The sequence below is a fragment of the Toxotes jaculatrix genome, chromosome 22 (genome assembly GCF_017976425.1).
Source record: "Toxotes jaculatrix isolate fToxJac2 chromosome 22, fToxJac2.pri, whole genome shotgun sequence".
In the NCBI taxonomy this organism is placed as follows: domain Eukaryota; kingdom Metazoa; phylum Chordata; class Actinopteri; family Toxotidae; genus Toxotes; species Toxotes jaculatrix.
In genome coordinates, this window is record NC_054415.1 from 15,258,927 (window position 1) to 15,273,978 (window position 15,052).

General features: G+C 45.3%; 1 protein-coding gene across 1 annotated transcript; it reads left to right on the forward strand.

The window, feature by feature from the left end:
- Positions 1-905: 905 nt before the first annotated feature.
- On the forward strand, positions 906-13,912 carry cnot4b (CCR4-NOT transcription complex, subunit 4b). Its single transcript, XM_041030413.1, has 13 exons — positions 906-1,093; positions 5,919-6,149; positions 6,752-6,949; positions 7,085-7,171; positions 7,295-7,396; positions 7,484-7,609; positions 7,878-7,999; positions 8,114-8,317; positions 8,985-9,042; positions 9,184-9,442; positions 9,583-10,170; positions 12,435-12,701; positions 12,825-13,912. Exons 2-13 carry the CDS (start codon positions 5,976-5,978, stop codon positions 13,109-13,111), a joined length of 2,472 nt encoding a protein of 823 aa, XP_040886347.1. The 5' UTR covers positions 906-1,093; positions 5,919-5,975; the 3' UTR covers positions 13,112-13,912.
- Positions 13,913-15,052: the final 1,140 nt, after the last annotated feature.

Below are 15,052 nucleotides of genomic sequence, written 5' to 3' on the forward strand. Positions count from 1 at the left end.
TTTTCTCAAAGCACTTTAATAAGTCAAAATGTAATTAATGTTTTCACCAGCTATAAATATGTAACAGATATATCTAATGTTACTCTTGTCAAGCAAATCAGCATAATGATGGACAGAAATATATGTCTTTATCCAGCAGAGAAATGTATTCTTTGTTCAGTGTTATGATCTTGTGCTGGTCTCCTGTTTAGAGCTTTTTCTTTAGGTGAATATCTCCATCTACTGTTTGAAATAGCTCACTACACCACATAGCAGCGTGAAAGAATGAATCTGAAGGAGACAATGGAACACAGATAGCATATTTGTCTTTTTTATTTTTATAAGAAATCAATTAAAATTACATTCCATTATAAATGTACTAATTAACTAAACGGAGCCTCTACTACAGTAAAAAGAAATACATTTACACAGTTTTTATCCTAAATGTATTAAAACAATAAAATAAATAAAATAATAATAAAAACAAAATCATCCTTAGTAAGTTAATTCAATTTTACACTAAATCTCCTGTATGTGTTAATAAATAATTTATTAATTCTTTACAGATCGTTGTTAATAATTACAGTGTTGCCAGGTTGTGGCATGGTAATGTTTTTTCCTTAAGTAAATAAAAAACCAGGCAACCCAAAACGCTCTCTCTATATATGTAATGATTCATAAAGGCATTATTTTTAAAGCAATACTTTTAGCAAAAGTAATATTTATTGTTGCAAAAACTTTTTAAAAAGCCATTCCTTAAAAAGATCTTCGGTTGGTGCCCCCCCCCCCCCCCTTTCGTTTTCGTGGCTGCTTTGCCTGTAGATACTACAATACCCATCATTCTTCGCACAGAACATCAACACGATTTGCGCCGACTCACTGACTTGTGTAGTTGCCCCTGTTCTCTCCTCCTTTCAATGTAAGATGGTGGTTTGTGTTGGAAGTTGGTAGCCAGCACCTTCACAGGCACAGAGGAAAGGCCGGTTGCTTTCTCAAAGACAAATGCGGGGAAAGTCCCACAGGAAGCAGCTCTCACTGAAGCAGTGACTGTCCCGTACGGCACACTTCTCCCCTCAACATCCTGGAGGCGTATCTCCAATAACTCACAGGCTGGGTGAGTATCCTGACTATCCCAGTCAAGCCAAATACGCCACAAACTGCGCTATTTGCTGAATTAACATTTCTATCGGAAGACACAAGTGACACAGTTCAGCCAGAGCCTGACACGGCTGTCAAACGACGGTTTATCCGTCCCAGGCGCTGCTTCGGGAGGATAGCCGACCCAGCCTCTCTCTACGTTAGGCGGTTATGTCGGGCTCTGCCGGTGGAGGGCAGGCCGTGTAAACTCCTCTTCCTGACAGACTTTTTTTTTCAGGGAATACAGCTTATACACAACATGTTAGTGTTTGAGGAAGTACCGGTGTCTTGTGTTAACTTTAACGGCGAGTTTCATGTCACTCTGAGCGTTGTATTACGTGCTACAGCGGACTACAAGAAGAGGCAGTCCACCCTTTAGCCGCCGCCGCCGCCGTACAGGACGGACGGTAGCTAGCAGCGCTCCGGGCTTTGCAGCTGGCTAGCTTAGCTTAGCCCGTCAGCAGCACCGGCGGCGCCCCGGCTGAAGTGTCACTTCACATGGCACGTAACTGATAACAAAGCTGCTGGCTCTAATCCTCAAACCAGTACTACCTGTAATTTCATACCCCATTATAATTTTGTGACAGTTAAACAAGGGCGTAATTTGTCTAATCCCTTATTAGTTAAGAGGGCAATAAACACGGATTACAAACTTTGCGTACTTATCCACAACTTGTGTGGCGCATTCAGCTTGTTTGCACAGTTTTGCACAGACAAGGACCTATGACAACATATGATGTGGCCAAAATGAGCAAGTGTAGATCATTCTTGGCTTGGAGTTTGGTGATTGTTGTTCAAGGGTGCAACTTTTTAGCCACCAAAGCAAACACCACTCCTTGTGAATGACTGTCTAAGTAGTTAGTTTAATGTTAAAAGTTGTCAGCATGGCTTCTCCAGTGGGAAGAGTGTGGCTTCTCTGTTGACACTCATTAGACTCATCTTCAGCTGTCCTCAGGCCAGCCTCAGACACACACCGCGGTATGACAGGGCTGCTGTTGTGGTTTTACGCCTCTCAGTTTGTTCACCATGTTCATTGCAATGTAAAGTTTTAATGAAGTTGAATGCAGCAGTTTTTACTCCCCTCCTCGTTTTGTAATTGTCATCTTTGTGACACATTCAGCCTGTGTTGCGTTTGTGGGTGAAAGCTGGCTCTATTGTTTCGCTTGCCTTACTTGGCCCTGTGTTGATTGAAACCTATGAGCTGAGAGCCAGGAGCAGGGTGTGGAGGACTGTTTTGACTTTGACAGAACTGTTACCGCCTGTAAAGTCATCTGTCAGTGCTCAGCCATGCCCTGAGGCAAAGCTTTTCTTTCTTATGTTAAAACTAACCACCCAGCTTTGTTGTTATGAAATGTGGGGCTGTCTTCCACCTTTGAAAAATGAGTATTACAACTTGGCAGAGACAGTTCAGCAGCCCTGTGTATTGGCAGTGGCTGCCTCATGTCTCTGTATACTTTTCGTCTTCCTGTTTCCTTCAGCCTAATCCCGCCTCAGCATCTGGAAAGGTCCCTCCTCTATGAAACCAGGTGTTAATATTTCTTTATGACCTTGCAGACAATGCATTTCAGTTAATCATTGATGATGGACAGAACTGAGAGTGAGGGGTTTTTTTTTAGTTCTTTGTATGTACTGTCCTAGTGTTACAGCACTGCAGTTTTCCTTAAATTAAAATCGTTATTGCACAGGACTGATCACTATTCTCCGTCATTATTCAGTCGAGTCTGCACACACAGAATCAGCATCTTTCCGGTGGTAAGTGGTGTCTTCAGTATCAGAGTAATCCAGGTGATTGTGGCTTGACATTTAGTGGTGCAAATTCAACAAAATGTAAAGAAATGGATGCTAAAAATAAATGCTAAGCCAGTCTCCATGGCAATATCATACTTCCTGTTTACATCAACCGAGCATGATGGGAACCCTGATGGAGTTACATACAGCTTGGTTTTCAGTCATAAACAGGTTATGTGTAACAGATGCAGGTAGAGAGAGAGTGGAGTTATTAGCGATTACAGGCAGTGTCTTTCTTATATTTTCTAGCATTTTGTTCAGTAAAATACACAGTAGTGTAAAGTTTGTCTTGGCTGGAGATGTTGGAGGAGGTTTTTTGGGGTGAATCTGAGGGAGAAACCTAATAAAGCACTGATACTGGAGAATCGACTCTTTTGAGGAGGGAAGATGTAAGTAAATATGTTTGTAATACTTTTAAGTCTTGTTGTTGAAATTGTTAGCACTTTGTGGAGTCAGAAACTGAGGCTTGGTTATTTATATATAGCACAGTTTATATCCAAGAAGGCAGTCCACCAGTTCAAACATGGAAGTTCTAATATTTAGATGGTAACCTTTCATATTACTGACATTTGCCACTGTAATTTGTTGTGTTGTTGGTGGTGCTGTAGTTGTGGTTGCTGGGTGGTTCAGTGTCACAGGCGGAGGCTGCTGCAAAGAAGCCGATGGATATATTTTCCTGAGCTGTTAAATGATGTGAGCTCCTCAGATCATCGGAGGCAAGACAGGGTCAGGTGCAGGTTCTGGTAGCATCCCTCTGTGTATAACCCAGGCTAGTCTATGCTTCTCAGAGTGGCGTGACCTGCAGAAGGTCAGAGGACTGGAGACCATTCCAGGCAGATGATGGGTATTATTACAAATTTGTTTTCAAGTCATCCAAGCAAACAAGCACATCAGCTACAAATGGACAGTACTGCTTCATATTGTCATTTGAAGAGGTTTAGATACCTTTCAAACATCCATATATCTACTCCTCTGTTTTCCATACCACATTTAAAATCCGTCATTTTATGATTTAGTATTTTAATTGAGGAGTTAGTAAGTATTAAATAGAGGTATGTAAAAACAGGCAGAAGTAGGCCCAAAACACTTACTGCACAAAGGGATTAATGCTGGGTATCTGCTGACACCAAAGCCGATCCAGTACTCATTTAAGGCCTACCTAACTGCTGATTAAACATGTACCTGACACAATCACTGTTGTAGACTACTACAACATTTTACAAGCTACTTGACCCAAATACTAAAAGTCGTGGCTCAAAAATGTTGGATAAAGTTTTATAAGCTTAATTTCTGATATGGTAGGAGTTTAAGTTTATCTGAGAGGGAAAGTGACGTGACATGATCAGCTGATGGTTTTATGTGGTTGTGCTGTGGTGTTAAAGAGTGGAGGTTCTTCCCCCACAAACAATCTTTGGCTGAGTACAGACAAAAAAAAAGAAAGAGAGATGCTGCTGTGGATGCACAATTGTTTTCACATGTCAACAATGTTATATGTTTGGGAGCAGAAGCAGGCACGGTGACACAGCAGCTCGTAGAGCCAGTTAAAGTACTTTAAAATCCTTGGTACCCTGATTTGCAGACCTGCGGCCCTTTAGTTCTCATTATCTGAATAATGGCTTTTGGTGACTGGGAGATTTGGTGGGTGCTGAAGTGAAGATTTCTCTGTCAGCTGCAGTGAGGATCTCATGGTGATGAATACACGAGGCTAGCAGCCTGCGGTAATGCCGGCCTTACTAAAAATGTTGTTACTAATTTCGTACAGTGTGCGAATCTGGCTGATTTCATTTAGCAGCCAGCCAGCCAGCCAGCCAGCCTAGAGTGCAGCTCCCTATGCTGAGCTGCTGGAGGAGACACTTAAGACCATACATGTCCAGCAGGGAGGTGAGGTGAGAGGGGGCAGGGGGGGCGGGCCCCCTGCAGGAGCACTACTGCTGCCCATCTGGACTTACCCTTAAAAGAGAGAAGCCCCGGGTTGACTCCGCCCTTCCACAGTCAGGACAGGCAAGGTATTTTTAGCAGCCATCCTCCCTCTCTGCTCTGCTGCCTGGGATAGACCCACATGGAAATCCTGTATACTTCCTGCATATGTAAGTGGGCAGAGGGAACACTGAGGTGTGTTACTCAGCTCAGCATTTCTCATTGGTAATGACAAATCTAGCTGTCTGTCCCAAATCATAAAGTACCTGTCAGCCAGTCTGTCACTGGTCAAGCTGTTAGGTTTCCTGTTTTGTATGAGTGTTGGGATTTGAAACCTGTGGATGATACAGTGTCTCTATCATCCACAGGTGGAGCTGGCAGGCACTGCTTATGATATCATCACTACGGTGAAGCGTGGTGGTGGCAGCATCATGGTATGGGGAAGCAGGCAGGGACAGGGACACGGAGACTGGTCAGAATTAAGGAAAGGATGAATGCAGCCCAATACAGAGAGGTCCTTGAAGAAAACCAGCTCCAGAGTGCAGTTAGAGCGGCTTTGAGCCTTAGCACAAAATGCTAAGTACCCTCAACACAAATTTAGTTTTGTTCTTTAGTCAGCCAGTGTCTTGTCAGCCCACAACAGGAAGAGCCACACATAGTGGAAGTTATGTTGTGGTTTAAAAAAAAAAAAAAAAAGCTCTATTTAGATATGGCTCAGTGGCTGCGGTTTATTAATGTGGTCCAGTCAACTTGTAAGTGAGTAATCACTAAGTTGCCCTCGAACGTCCCACTAGCTCTTGACATCTCGCCGTGCTAGGGCTGCCGCTGCTGATCCACATCCTCAGTTCATCCTGTATGGAAAACGCCAAACTGCGAAGCCAACCTTAACTGAGTTAGAAGAGGTCAGACCAGCACGATCTACACCCTGTTCTTAGAAAACTATATTAGGCTTTGAAACCGGTTTTACAGGTGGAACATGAGATTTAACCTGTAGGATGTGAGTATAGTGTTGTGTATATAGGTTCTATTTAGGTTTTGTCACATTCCTCTGTAGGATGTAGCTAAGCTCTGGTTTATCTCTGCTTCTGTATCTGCAGCTCCTCCTGTCCCTCTCCTGTGAAAGCCGTCCGGGTCCAGCAGTGTGGAATCGTAGAATGCCCCGCAGCCCCGAGGCGAAGGACGACCCCATGGAGTGCCCGCTGTGTATGGAACCGCTGGAGATCGATGACGTCAACTTCTTCCCGTGCACCTGCGGCTACCAGATCTGCCGCTTCTGCTGGCATCGGATCAGGACGGACGAGAACGGTCTCTGTCCCGCCTGCAGAAAGGTAGACCTCAGTCCCCTGTGAACCCTGCCCTGCCTGGCGCAGTGTGAGCACCAGAACAAAGAAACACAGGTCAAGAAACACAGTCAGACACGTGGAGAGCAAACCTCCCACCTGTCTGAGTTGTATCCTCCCAGTTTTCCTGCTGGATGTGGGATTATGGGAGACATTTCAGTTGTGTTTACCTTGAGGCTGACCTCCAGATCAAGTGGTTGAGATAATCTGGATAAACTGTTGGTTTGTGTCCAACCTGTCTGGTCGTCTGACTGCTCCGTGTTTCAGATTGTTTATTTCCAAGCAGTCATGAAAGTGAGCATGAGCTAATATCACTTAAAGCTACTGAAACTCACTTTTTCCCCTCTTCTGATTACACTCTTGGAACAAGTGCTTGGCGCCCTCTGTAGGACGTTTTGCAAAACTGCAACATTATTTATCCAGTTTAATTTAACTACCTATTTAAATTTATAGAGGCCACACATACTCATCCAAGAGACGACTCACACTGATGTTCTGACCTCCTGGGATAATTGAGCATCACAGATCGTATGGTATCTGACAGTTTGATTGATTTGATCTTTCCCTAATATGACGCGTGTGACCCGCAGCCTTACCCAGAAGACCCTGCGGTGTACAAGCCTCTGTCACACGAGGAGCTGCAGAGGATAAAGAACGAGAAGAAGCAGAAGCAGAACGAGAAGAAGCAGAAGATCACAGAGAATAGGAAACATCTGGCCAGCGTCCGCGTGGTCCAGAGAAACCTGGTGTTCGTGGTGGGGCTGTCTCAGAGGCTGGCCGACCCTGAGGTAAGACACGCACATGCTGTCCCCTGTTCTGTCAATTAATATGAATTGTCCAACAAGGACTATTCATATACATGCAGTATAACATTTAGAATGAATGATTGTAACATTGGGATATTTGTTTTCTGTGTTGAGCAGGTTCTAAAGAGGCCAGAATATTTTGGGAAGTTTGGGAAGATTCATAAAGTGGTGATCAACAACAGCACATCGTACGCTGGTTCACAGGTGAGGCCCCTCCACAGGTAACAGCAGGTCATAGTTCACATTCAGAGTCTGATGAAACTAGTTTTTAATGTTAGCTTTGTCTTTTTTTTTCTTTGTTTTGTTTTGTTTTTTTTTAAACCCCAGGGACCCAGTGCCAGTGCCTACGTCACATATATTAGGTCTGAAGACGCTCTTAGAGCAATCCAGTGTGTCAACAATGTCGTGGTCGATGGCAGAACGCTTAAGGTAAGCTTGAAGGATAAAAGGATCACATTTAGGTCAAGGAGAGAAGAAGGTTCAGCAGCTGAATGTTAGTTTTCGTGTTTTTTTCAGGCTTCTTTAGGAACAACAAAGTACTGCAGTTACTTTTTAAAGAGCACGCAGTGCCCCAAACCGGACTGCATGTATCTGCACGAGCTGGGCGACGAAGCTGCTAGTTTTACAAAAGAAGAGATGCAGGTCAGTAGAAGTTCAGAAGACAAATCTGAACTCACACACACACACATTGCTGGTATACAGTGATAAGAGTTACGTAGGATAACACAGGAACTGCAAGTAGTCAATCCAACGTGATTTTCCATGATGTAAAACTGGGCGTCTTTTCTATATTTCCATAAGTTGGCTTAACTTCCATCTTTCGGTCCTCACAATATGCCTTTGTAGTACTTACATAACAAAACTATCCGTCGGTGTTTGACCTATTTATGTGGTGTTTCTGTGCTTCCAGGCGGGGAAGCACCAAGAGTATGAGCAGAAGCTACAAGACCTCTACAAAATCAACACGACCTTTCTACAGACCTCAGCTGTGTCAGGGGACAAACCAAAGGGCAAAGCCAACTCTTTACAGATGTATTCTGACTCTTTACTACAGATTACTCAGTGTAAATGAGGACATGTATGCAAAGCTTTATATTATCATGTCATCACTCCTTGCTCTTTTTTTTTGTCCATGTGCCGTCACAGATCTAACAGCTCCAGTAAAGACAGCTGGCTGTCATTACAGCCGTCAGGGAAAACCACCAACGGTCTGTCCTCGGACCACAGGAAGAGTCCACCATTAGATGGCTCCGACTCTGAACACTTGACCCCCGAGGGGCCCGAACCTGACCTCAGCCTTGGCCCCATACCGGCCCTCTCCCCTTTCTCTTCAAACTGTGACATTTCTAGGTAAAAACCGGATGAGATGATTCAAGTTTTGAAGTCATTGATAAAGTCAAAATCAGCTTCACTGGCCAAGTATGTTTGGGTATACACAGAATTTGACTCCAGTTTCCTGTGGCTCTCAATGTACACACACACCGTACATGGTACCAATAACAATATCCAGGGAAAAACAGATCCGAGCAAAGATAAATAAACATAAACATATGACTATTATGTACAAGCCTGTAGGGAAAGGAAAGAAAAAAAAGGGAACAACAATGGACACAACATAGAGTGTCTATATACAAATCACCCAGCAGGAAAACAGGTGGTGCACGGTGTGTGTGAGAGAGTACAAGCAGTGCTGGAATAAATATGAAGTGGGTAGTGCCATAAGTTACTTTATATACATAGAGTAGGTGGTTATGTACAGTGTGTACATGTACGCATGTCTGTGTACAGTAAAAACAGCCCGCTAGTGTTTATATTTAACAAGTGATGGGTGGTATGTGCGCGTTATTGCACAGTGGGAGTTGAAAACTGAGGTCGAGGCCGTGTTGCAGTCTTATGCTTCCTCCATGTTTACTGTTCTTTTTTAATCCGATCAATTTCATATCATTTCCACGGCACAACAGACAACAACAGATTCGTGTCATACTCACCACAACAGCTTTCTGCTTTTATTTCACAGCCCCAGCGATAAACTGCCAGAAATGATCAGTATAGGCAACGGTGAAACCTCACAGCTGGTAAGACATGGACTCACCTTGAATCACAGAAATTTTCTTTCTTAAGACACGATTGTTGGACATTCAGATCTTCAGATCAGCTGAAAAACATTGTGAATCCCCGTGAGACCACCAGACTGTCCTCTCTCTTGTGTGCTGCAGCTCCCGGGCAGTGACTTTCCATCACCACCTCCTGGCCTCAGTAAGCCCAGCGTGGTGGTTCCCATCAGCGTCACAGGCCGCACAGCTCGCTCCCTGAGCGAGGCGGCTGCCGCTGCAGAGTCTCAGTCGCTGTTCTCAGACAACAGCAACTTCAGGCATCCCAACCCTCTCCCCAGTGGACTGTGCAGCGTCCCCAGTTCCCCACACAGCAACTCAGACTGGCCCACTGCACCAGAACCGCAGAGCCTCTTCACCTCAGGTGGGTCTGATGGAGGAATAATTAGGAGCAGAGCGTGTGTAGCTATAATGCATGAGAGGTCTTGGCAGGTTTATTATTGTCAAACGTTGGACAGCGCCTTTGTGAATCCTGCTCACAGCTCACGTCCTGTGTGTGCGCAGATACCATCCCGGTGTCCTCGTCCACAGACTGGCAGGCGGCCTTCGGCTTCGGCTCGTCCAAACAGCAGCAGGAGGACGATCTGGGCTTTGATCCCTTCGACGTCACTCGGAGGGCTCTCGCTGACCTCATCGAGAAGGAGCTCCGTGTTGAGGACAGCTTCAGCTCCTCCCTGTCACCCGGCTTCTTCCCCCACAGAACCCACAGACCCCCGCTAAATAACGGCCTCGGACCCCCAGGAGGGCTCCCGCTCTCCAGCCACCTCTCACACCATTTCCCCCAGAATCAGCACCCTCACAGGGGAGGCTACAGCTCCTTCAACTTCCCCGCTCACCTTTCTTCTGCATCATCATCATCATCGACATCGTCGTCATCATCAACATCTTCCTCCTCCTGCCCCGCTGCCACCACCCTCCCCTCGTCCTCAGCATTTCATCAGCCCTGGATGGGTTCCACGTCCTCTCGCGGTAACTTTGTTCATTTGAACCACACAGTCAGTCCAACGGCCTCCATGTCAAACAGCAGCTTCTTGGACTTTACAGTTCTGCCGGGACATCACGGCACCGGGCTGGGAGGAATCCCCATCACAGGTAAGACTGGATCAGAGAGAGAGGGGGTCTGGGAGATCTGACCCAAACACATAGAGTGGTGTTGATGTCTTTCTAATCCTTTCCAGATAAGGGGGAGAAGAGAGATGATAATTCTATCATCCCTCTTAGGAAAGCAGTCCTATCTCTGCTGATATTGTGCGCTAACCTGCCAGTGGCTGACCAGAGATGGTGTATAACCATAACAAACATGTGTTTTTAGTCCAACTTTGAGCATGAGTGATTCTGAGACAGGGCCCTGATCGTATGCGTCACCTTTGCCCTTAACATCATACAGTTTACATCTGTCTCAGCCTGTCTGCATTTACTCAGGATGCTTGTTACATTTATGCACTTAGAAAATAACAGAGATGAATAGAGACACACAGACTGCAGTGTATTCTGTTCTGTGCACTGTTTAGTCTTCCAAGGGGACTGTTCTTGCCGAGCATGATGTCATTTAGTGTACTGCATTGTGGGTAAACCGATGTTCATTTATTGACCACTTGGTGGCAGCACATCATGCAGAATGATTCTAACAGTGCAAACAGGCGTAGCTTGGGTACATATTGAGACAGCAGGCTGACCATCACCAGAGCCAGTTCATCTTTGACCTTGCAAACAGTAGACTAACAAAAAAAAGAAAGAAAACAAACAAAGAAAAAAAACTTCCAAAATCGAGGTTTACCAGGTTTTTACCCATCAGGAAGCCAAACAGAGTTTATCTTTGTCCCTTTGTTATTGCAACATTTTGGACCTCTGAGCTCAACTTGCCAAATTCAGACTCGGTGTATTCTCTGTTGAGAAGGAGTTTTGTTTTAAGGCCATTTATCAACAGACAGCAAGACGTGCTTGGAATACCAGTCTTCTCTGTCTGCCTCGGCAGAGCCTAATGATATTATAATGTAACATGGTGCTGCAGTTTCCTCCACGCAGTTTACAGTGTTAACACTGGCAGATGGAGGAAACAATGGTTTACTGCTGGAGGTCATGAGCTAGTTAGCCAGGAATGCTAACTAAAAAAAAAGACAGTACTCTACTAGTATATCAAGCAGCTTCCTCTCTCTTAGGTTGGAATTATTTTCCATTTATGAGCCACAGTGATCCCATTAACAATGTATCAGAAATGAGCAACGTCTAAACATAAGATAATGATTGTTAAATGAAACTAACGAGGCTACACTGGCAGACAACTTTCCTCTGATAGCAGTCATAAAAGATATTAGCTAATTTAGCGGCAGATGATTCCTCCCTGCGAGGAGCGGCTTTATGTAGCTGTTTCCTGGTCTGTCGACCACAATGTATGTCTCACTCACCCACGCGTTCACACACACATACACACACACCCATTCAGCGTGTTGCTCAAGGACACTTCGACACGCTCCTCTGGAGGAGCCGGGGCCGCCACCTCCGCCGCCGCCCCACATAACTTGGTTTAAACTGATTTCGGAGGCAGATCTCGGTCTCATGAATTAAACATGGCAGCGCTTGTTTATCTGGGGATGCAAATGGCAACATAGGTGATGATGTTAATGCCAGTCATGCTTCCCTGCCTGACGGCCTGATTAAAATGGAGAAGAAAAAAAAAGATGGGGGGCTTGGTGAGGGCTAAGCAGGGATCACAGGGGAGTACTGAGGGAGGACTGTTTCTTCTTAATCACTCATGTTTTTTTTTGGGGGGGGGGGGGGGGGGGGGGGGGTTACTGCTTGGCGGTATTTAATTGGAAAGCTTAATATAATTAATAAAAGCTTCCTTAGACTTTAATGCCTAATGCAGTATGGTAAAAACATCTCATCAAAGACACGTTGTCATAAATATAGTTCATAGCATTTCCATAGTCTCTCCAATCCAGTGATCGTACAGGAAGCTGGCTGCGGGGGTTAATGAGCAAGTACACTAACAATCATCTCGTCAATTAGCATTTCAGTATTCATAGAACCATGGTAACTGGGGAGGCTGTCGTCGTGGTGAGGCCCGCTGTCTGCAGCGTCTTATGAGACAGGGCTCTTCATAATTCCAGTTCCCAACCACAGCACAGGCCATTTTGTTTTTTAGGGCTATCCTTCACATCTCAGAATGGATGGATGACTTTTGTTTTTGAAGTATCCCTTATTTATTTATTTATTTATTTATGTATTAACCAAGATTCCGTTCCAACACAAAGAGGGGCAGTACTTGTGTTGGATAGCTGAATACATATAACTACAACAGTGCAAGTCACCCCTGTCCTCTGCATCTGGCTTCCTCTCTCCCTGTCCTCATGCAGAGAACAGCAGTCGCGTAGAGCGTATAAATGTGAAGGAGTGGCAGGACGGACTCCGAGCGCTGTTGCCCAACATCAACATCAATTTTGGAGGTTTGCCCAATTCCTCGTCGTCATCCTCGTCGTCATCTTCCTCCTCCTCTTCCTCCTCCTCCTCCTCCTCTTCATCCAGCGCCAACCACACAGGAGCACCGGGGATTTCTGGGAGTGTTTCTCACGGCCTGCGATGGGACGGCACCGCCAGCTGGATGGACCCAGCCATCATCACAGGTAAGGAGACTAAATCGAGCATTTAGCCACCAAAATAGAATCTCATTCATTTATTGGTATTTTCAATTTATTTTTAACTTTAAGCGGCTTTGTCTGAGTGTATTATCGCCTTGTCCTCTGCAGGGATCCCGGCCTCCGGCGGCAACAGTCTGGACTCTCTTCGAGACGACAGTCCCCCACACTGGCTCAAATCCCTGCAGACGCTCACAGAAATGGACGTCCCGTCCAGCTCCGCGTCACAGAACGGTCCCTTCGGGAGCCAGCACCCGCCACACAGAGCCGTCTGGGCACGCTACCCAGCCCCAGCCAGCCAGTTCCACTCTCCACCACCAGGCTTCCAGACAGCCTTTAGACCCCCAGCACAGACCCAGACAGACCTGCTACAGAGCACTGCCACTGATCGCCACTAGGGGATCACACGTACACATCGCCACCTTGAACCACAACGAATCAGCAGATAAAGAGTACAAAACTATTAACAACTAATAAGATAATATAATACTTAAATCTCTTCTTCCTCCAGAGCTTCTGATCTCTTGTGTTTCTCATCTTGGTTTCTGATTGGTTGCTGGAGTTGGTCTGGTTGAGCCCCCCCCCCCCCCCCCCCCCCCCAGCCACACTGTCTGAATGCAATGAGACAGAAGCATATTCGCTGCGTTAGGATGTGAATCAGAAGCAATTTCCAGAGTCTGAAAGAATGTTTCTTTTTTTTTTTTTTTTTTTTAATCACAAGGTCAGTTAAAGCCACCATGTTCGGGAAGAGTGTTTGACAGACGCTCTCTGCTTGAGGCTAGAGAGGATCAAGGCCACATCGGCTGCCACTAGAATAACGAAAAACCCAACTTCCAGCTGTTGAATTGCATTGTGGGTCCTGTCGACACCAGGTTTTGCCAAAGAAGAAGAACGTGTGGAGTAATAAAGGAAATATTTCTGCTTCTGATACATCGGTTTTGATCCTTTTTATATGTAAACGGCCCATTGTGGGTCTGACAGTGTAGTAGGAGTGTGTCTGTGTCTCAGACTAGGTTTAGCTCACTGTCAGCTGTCTTTCCAATGGTTTGAGATTTCTGTGACAGCTTAAAGCCTCAGCCAGCATGAGTGACGGCAGGGTCCCCGTACGTTTTAAATACCGTTTAATTTCACTGCTGGAAAGATTGCAAGGGGAAATGGAAAAAAAAAAAAAAGAAATCACCCATTTCGTTTTATGTTTTGCCAACAGAGCACAGGAACAAGAAAACAGATTAAATTCAGCAGGAGAAACAAGAATACAACCTAATGTCACTCAATGTGATTGACAGTCAGGAAATCAAAATATTAGCTGACTATTTGATTTTCCTATGTGGGTGAGCCTCCTGCTAACAAGGCACCTCATGTCAAAATACATTTTGTCATACTTCATTTCTTTAATGCACTGACCTGACGCTCTGTGGATGGGGGGGGGGGGGTCCGTCATCCAGGCCACCTGAAGGCTGATGCTCTCAGTAGGCCTGCAAAGTCTCCAGCCAGATGTTGCTGATGCCACTCGTAACGCAGGGCTTAGACGAACACTGGTTCATGGGTTGGTTGCCAGTGCAACCTCAGCACATGAGAGGTAATCTGAAGGTGGTCATCCGGTGGCCTGACACCGAGTGAGACAGCGTGTGCTGGGGTGGTGCAGCTTGAGACAGCTTCAGACCAGCTTCAGACCTTCAGTGACATGAAGCGTACGTCACGTACGTCTTTACCATCCAAAAGCTTCAAATTCCACTGGTTCGAAACCCAAAGGGTTCTGAGTTTCATTATTGAGCGGTATTCTTAAGGATGGAGACACTGGTGCAGCATAAAAGGTTTTCACAACGCTCAGACCATTAAATGAAAAAATGTAGGGGATCACACCTTTCTGAATCTGGAACATGAAAGAAACGAAATATTAAATAAAAGGAAAAATCTGAAGTTTGTTGAGTTTGGTGTTTTATTTTTTCATCCTTCTCTGCAGCCAAATAAAGTTTCAGAGGTAAACCAATACAAAACCAGTTTGGACTGGTGAAGCTCCGATCATGTAGGAAGTAGTTGTGGGTCCGTGTGGTGCCATGTTACGTTCTCTGTCAGAACCAATCAGTGAAAGGCTGTGATGGTTTCCACTGCGGGAACATTTCCTGTAAAAGAAAGAAAAAAAAAAAAAAAAACTTGACCACAGATGCTTTCAGTGTGGGCCAATTAACTTTATCTTGGTGAGGAGGTGGCAGCTCGCAGATAATGTCAAGAACAAATGCAGTGCTCGTACCGTGCCTTGGGGGAAGGAATGCTTTTACATTCAGAGTGACACTGTCGCACTTTCAGCACCAAATGACCACCAGGGGCAAATTAGCAGA

Coding starts and splice junctions, on each gene's coding strand:
- cnot4b (XM_041030413.1), top strand. CDS start 5,976: ATGCCCCGCAGCCCCGAGGCGAAGGACGACCCCATGGAGTGCCCGCTG. Junction 8,318..8,984: donor TCAAACTGTGACATTTCTAG/GTAAAAACCGGA, acceptor TTTATTTCACAG/CCCCAGCGATAAACTGCCAG. Junction 12,702..12,824: donor GGACCCAGCCATCATCACAG/GTAAGGAGACTA, acceptor TGTCCTCTGCAG/GGATCCCGGCCTCCGGCGGC.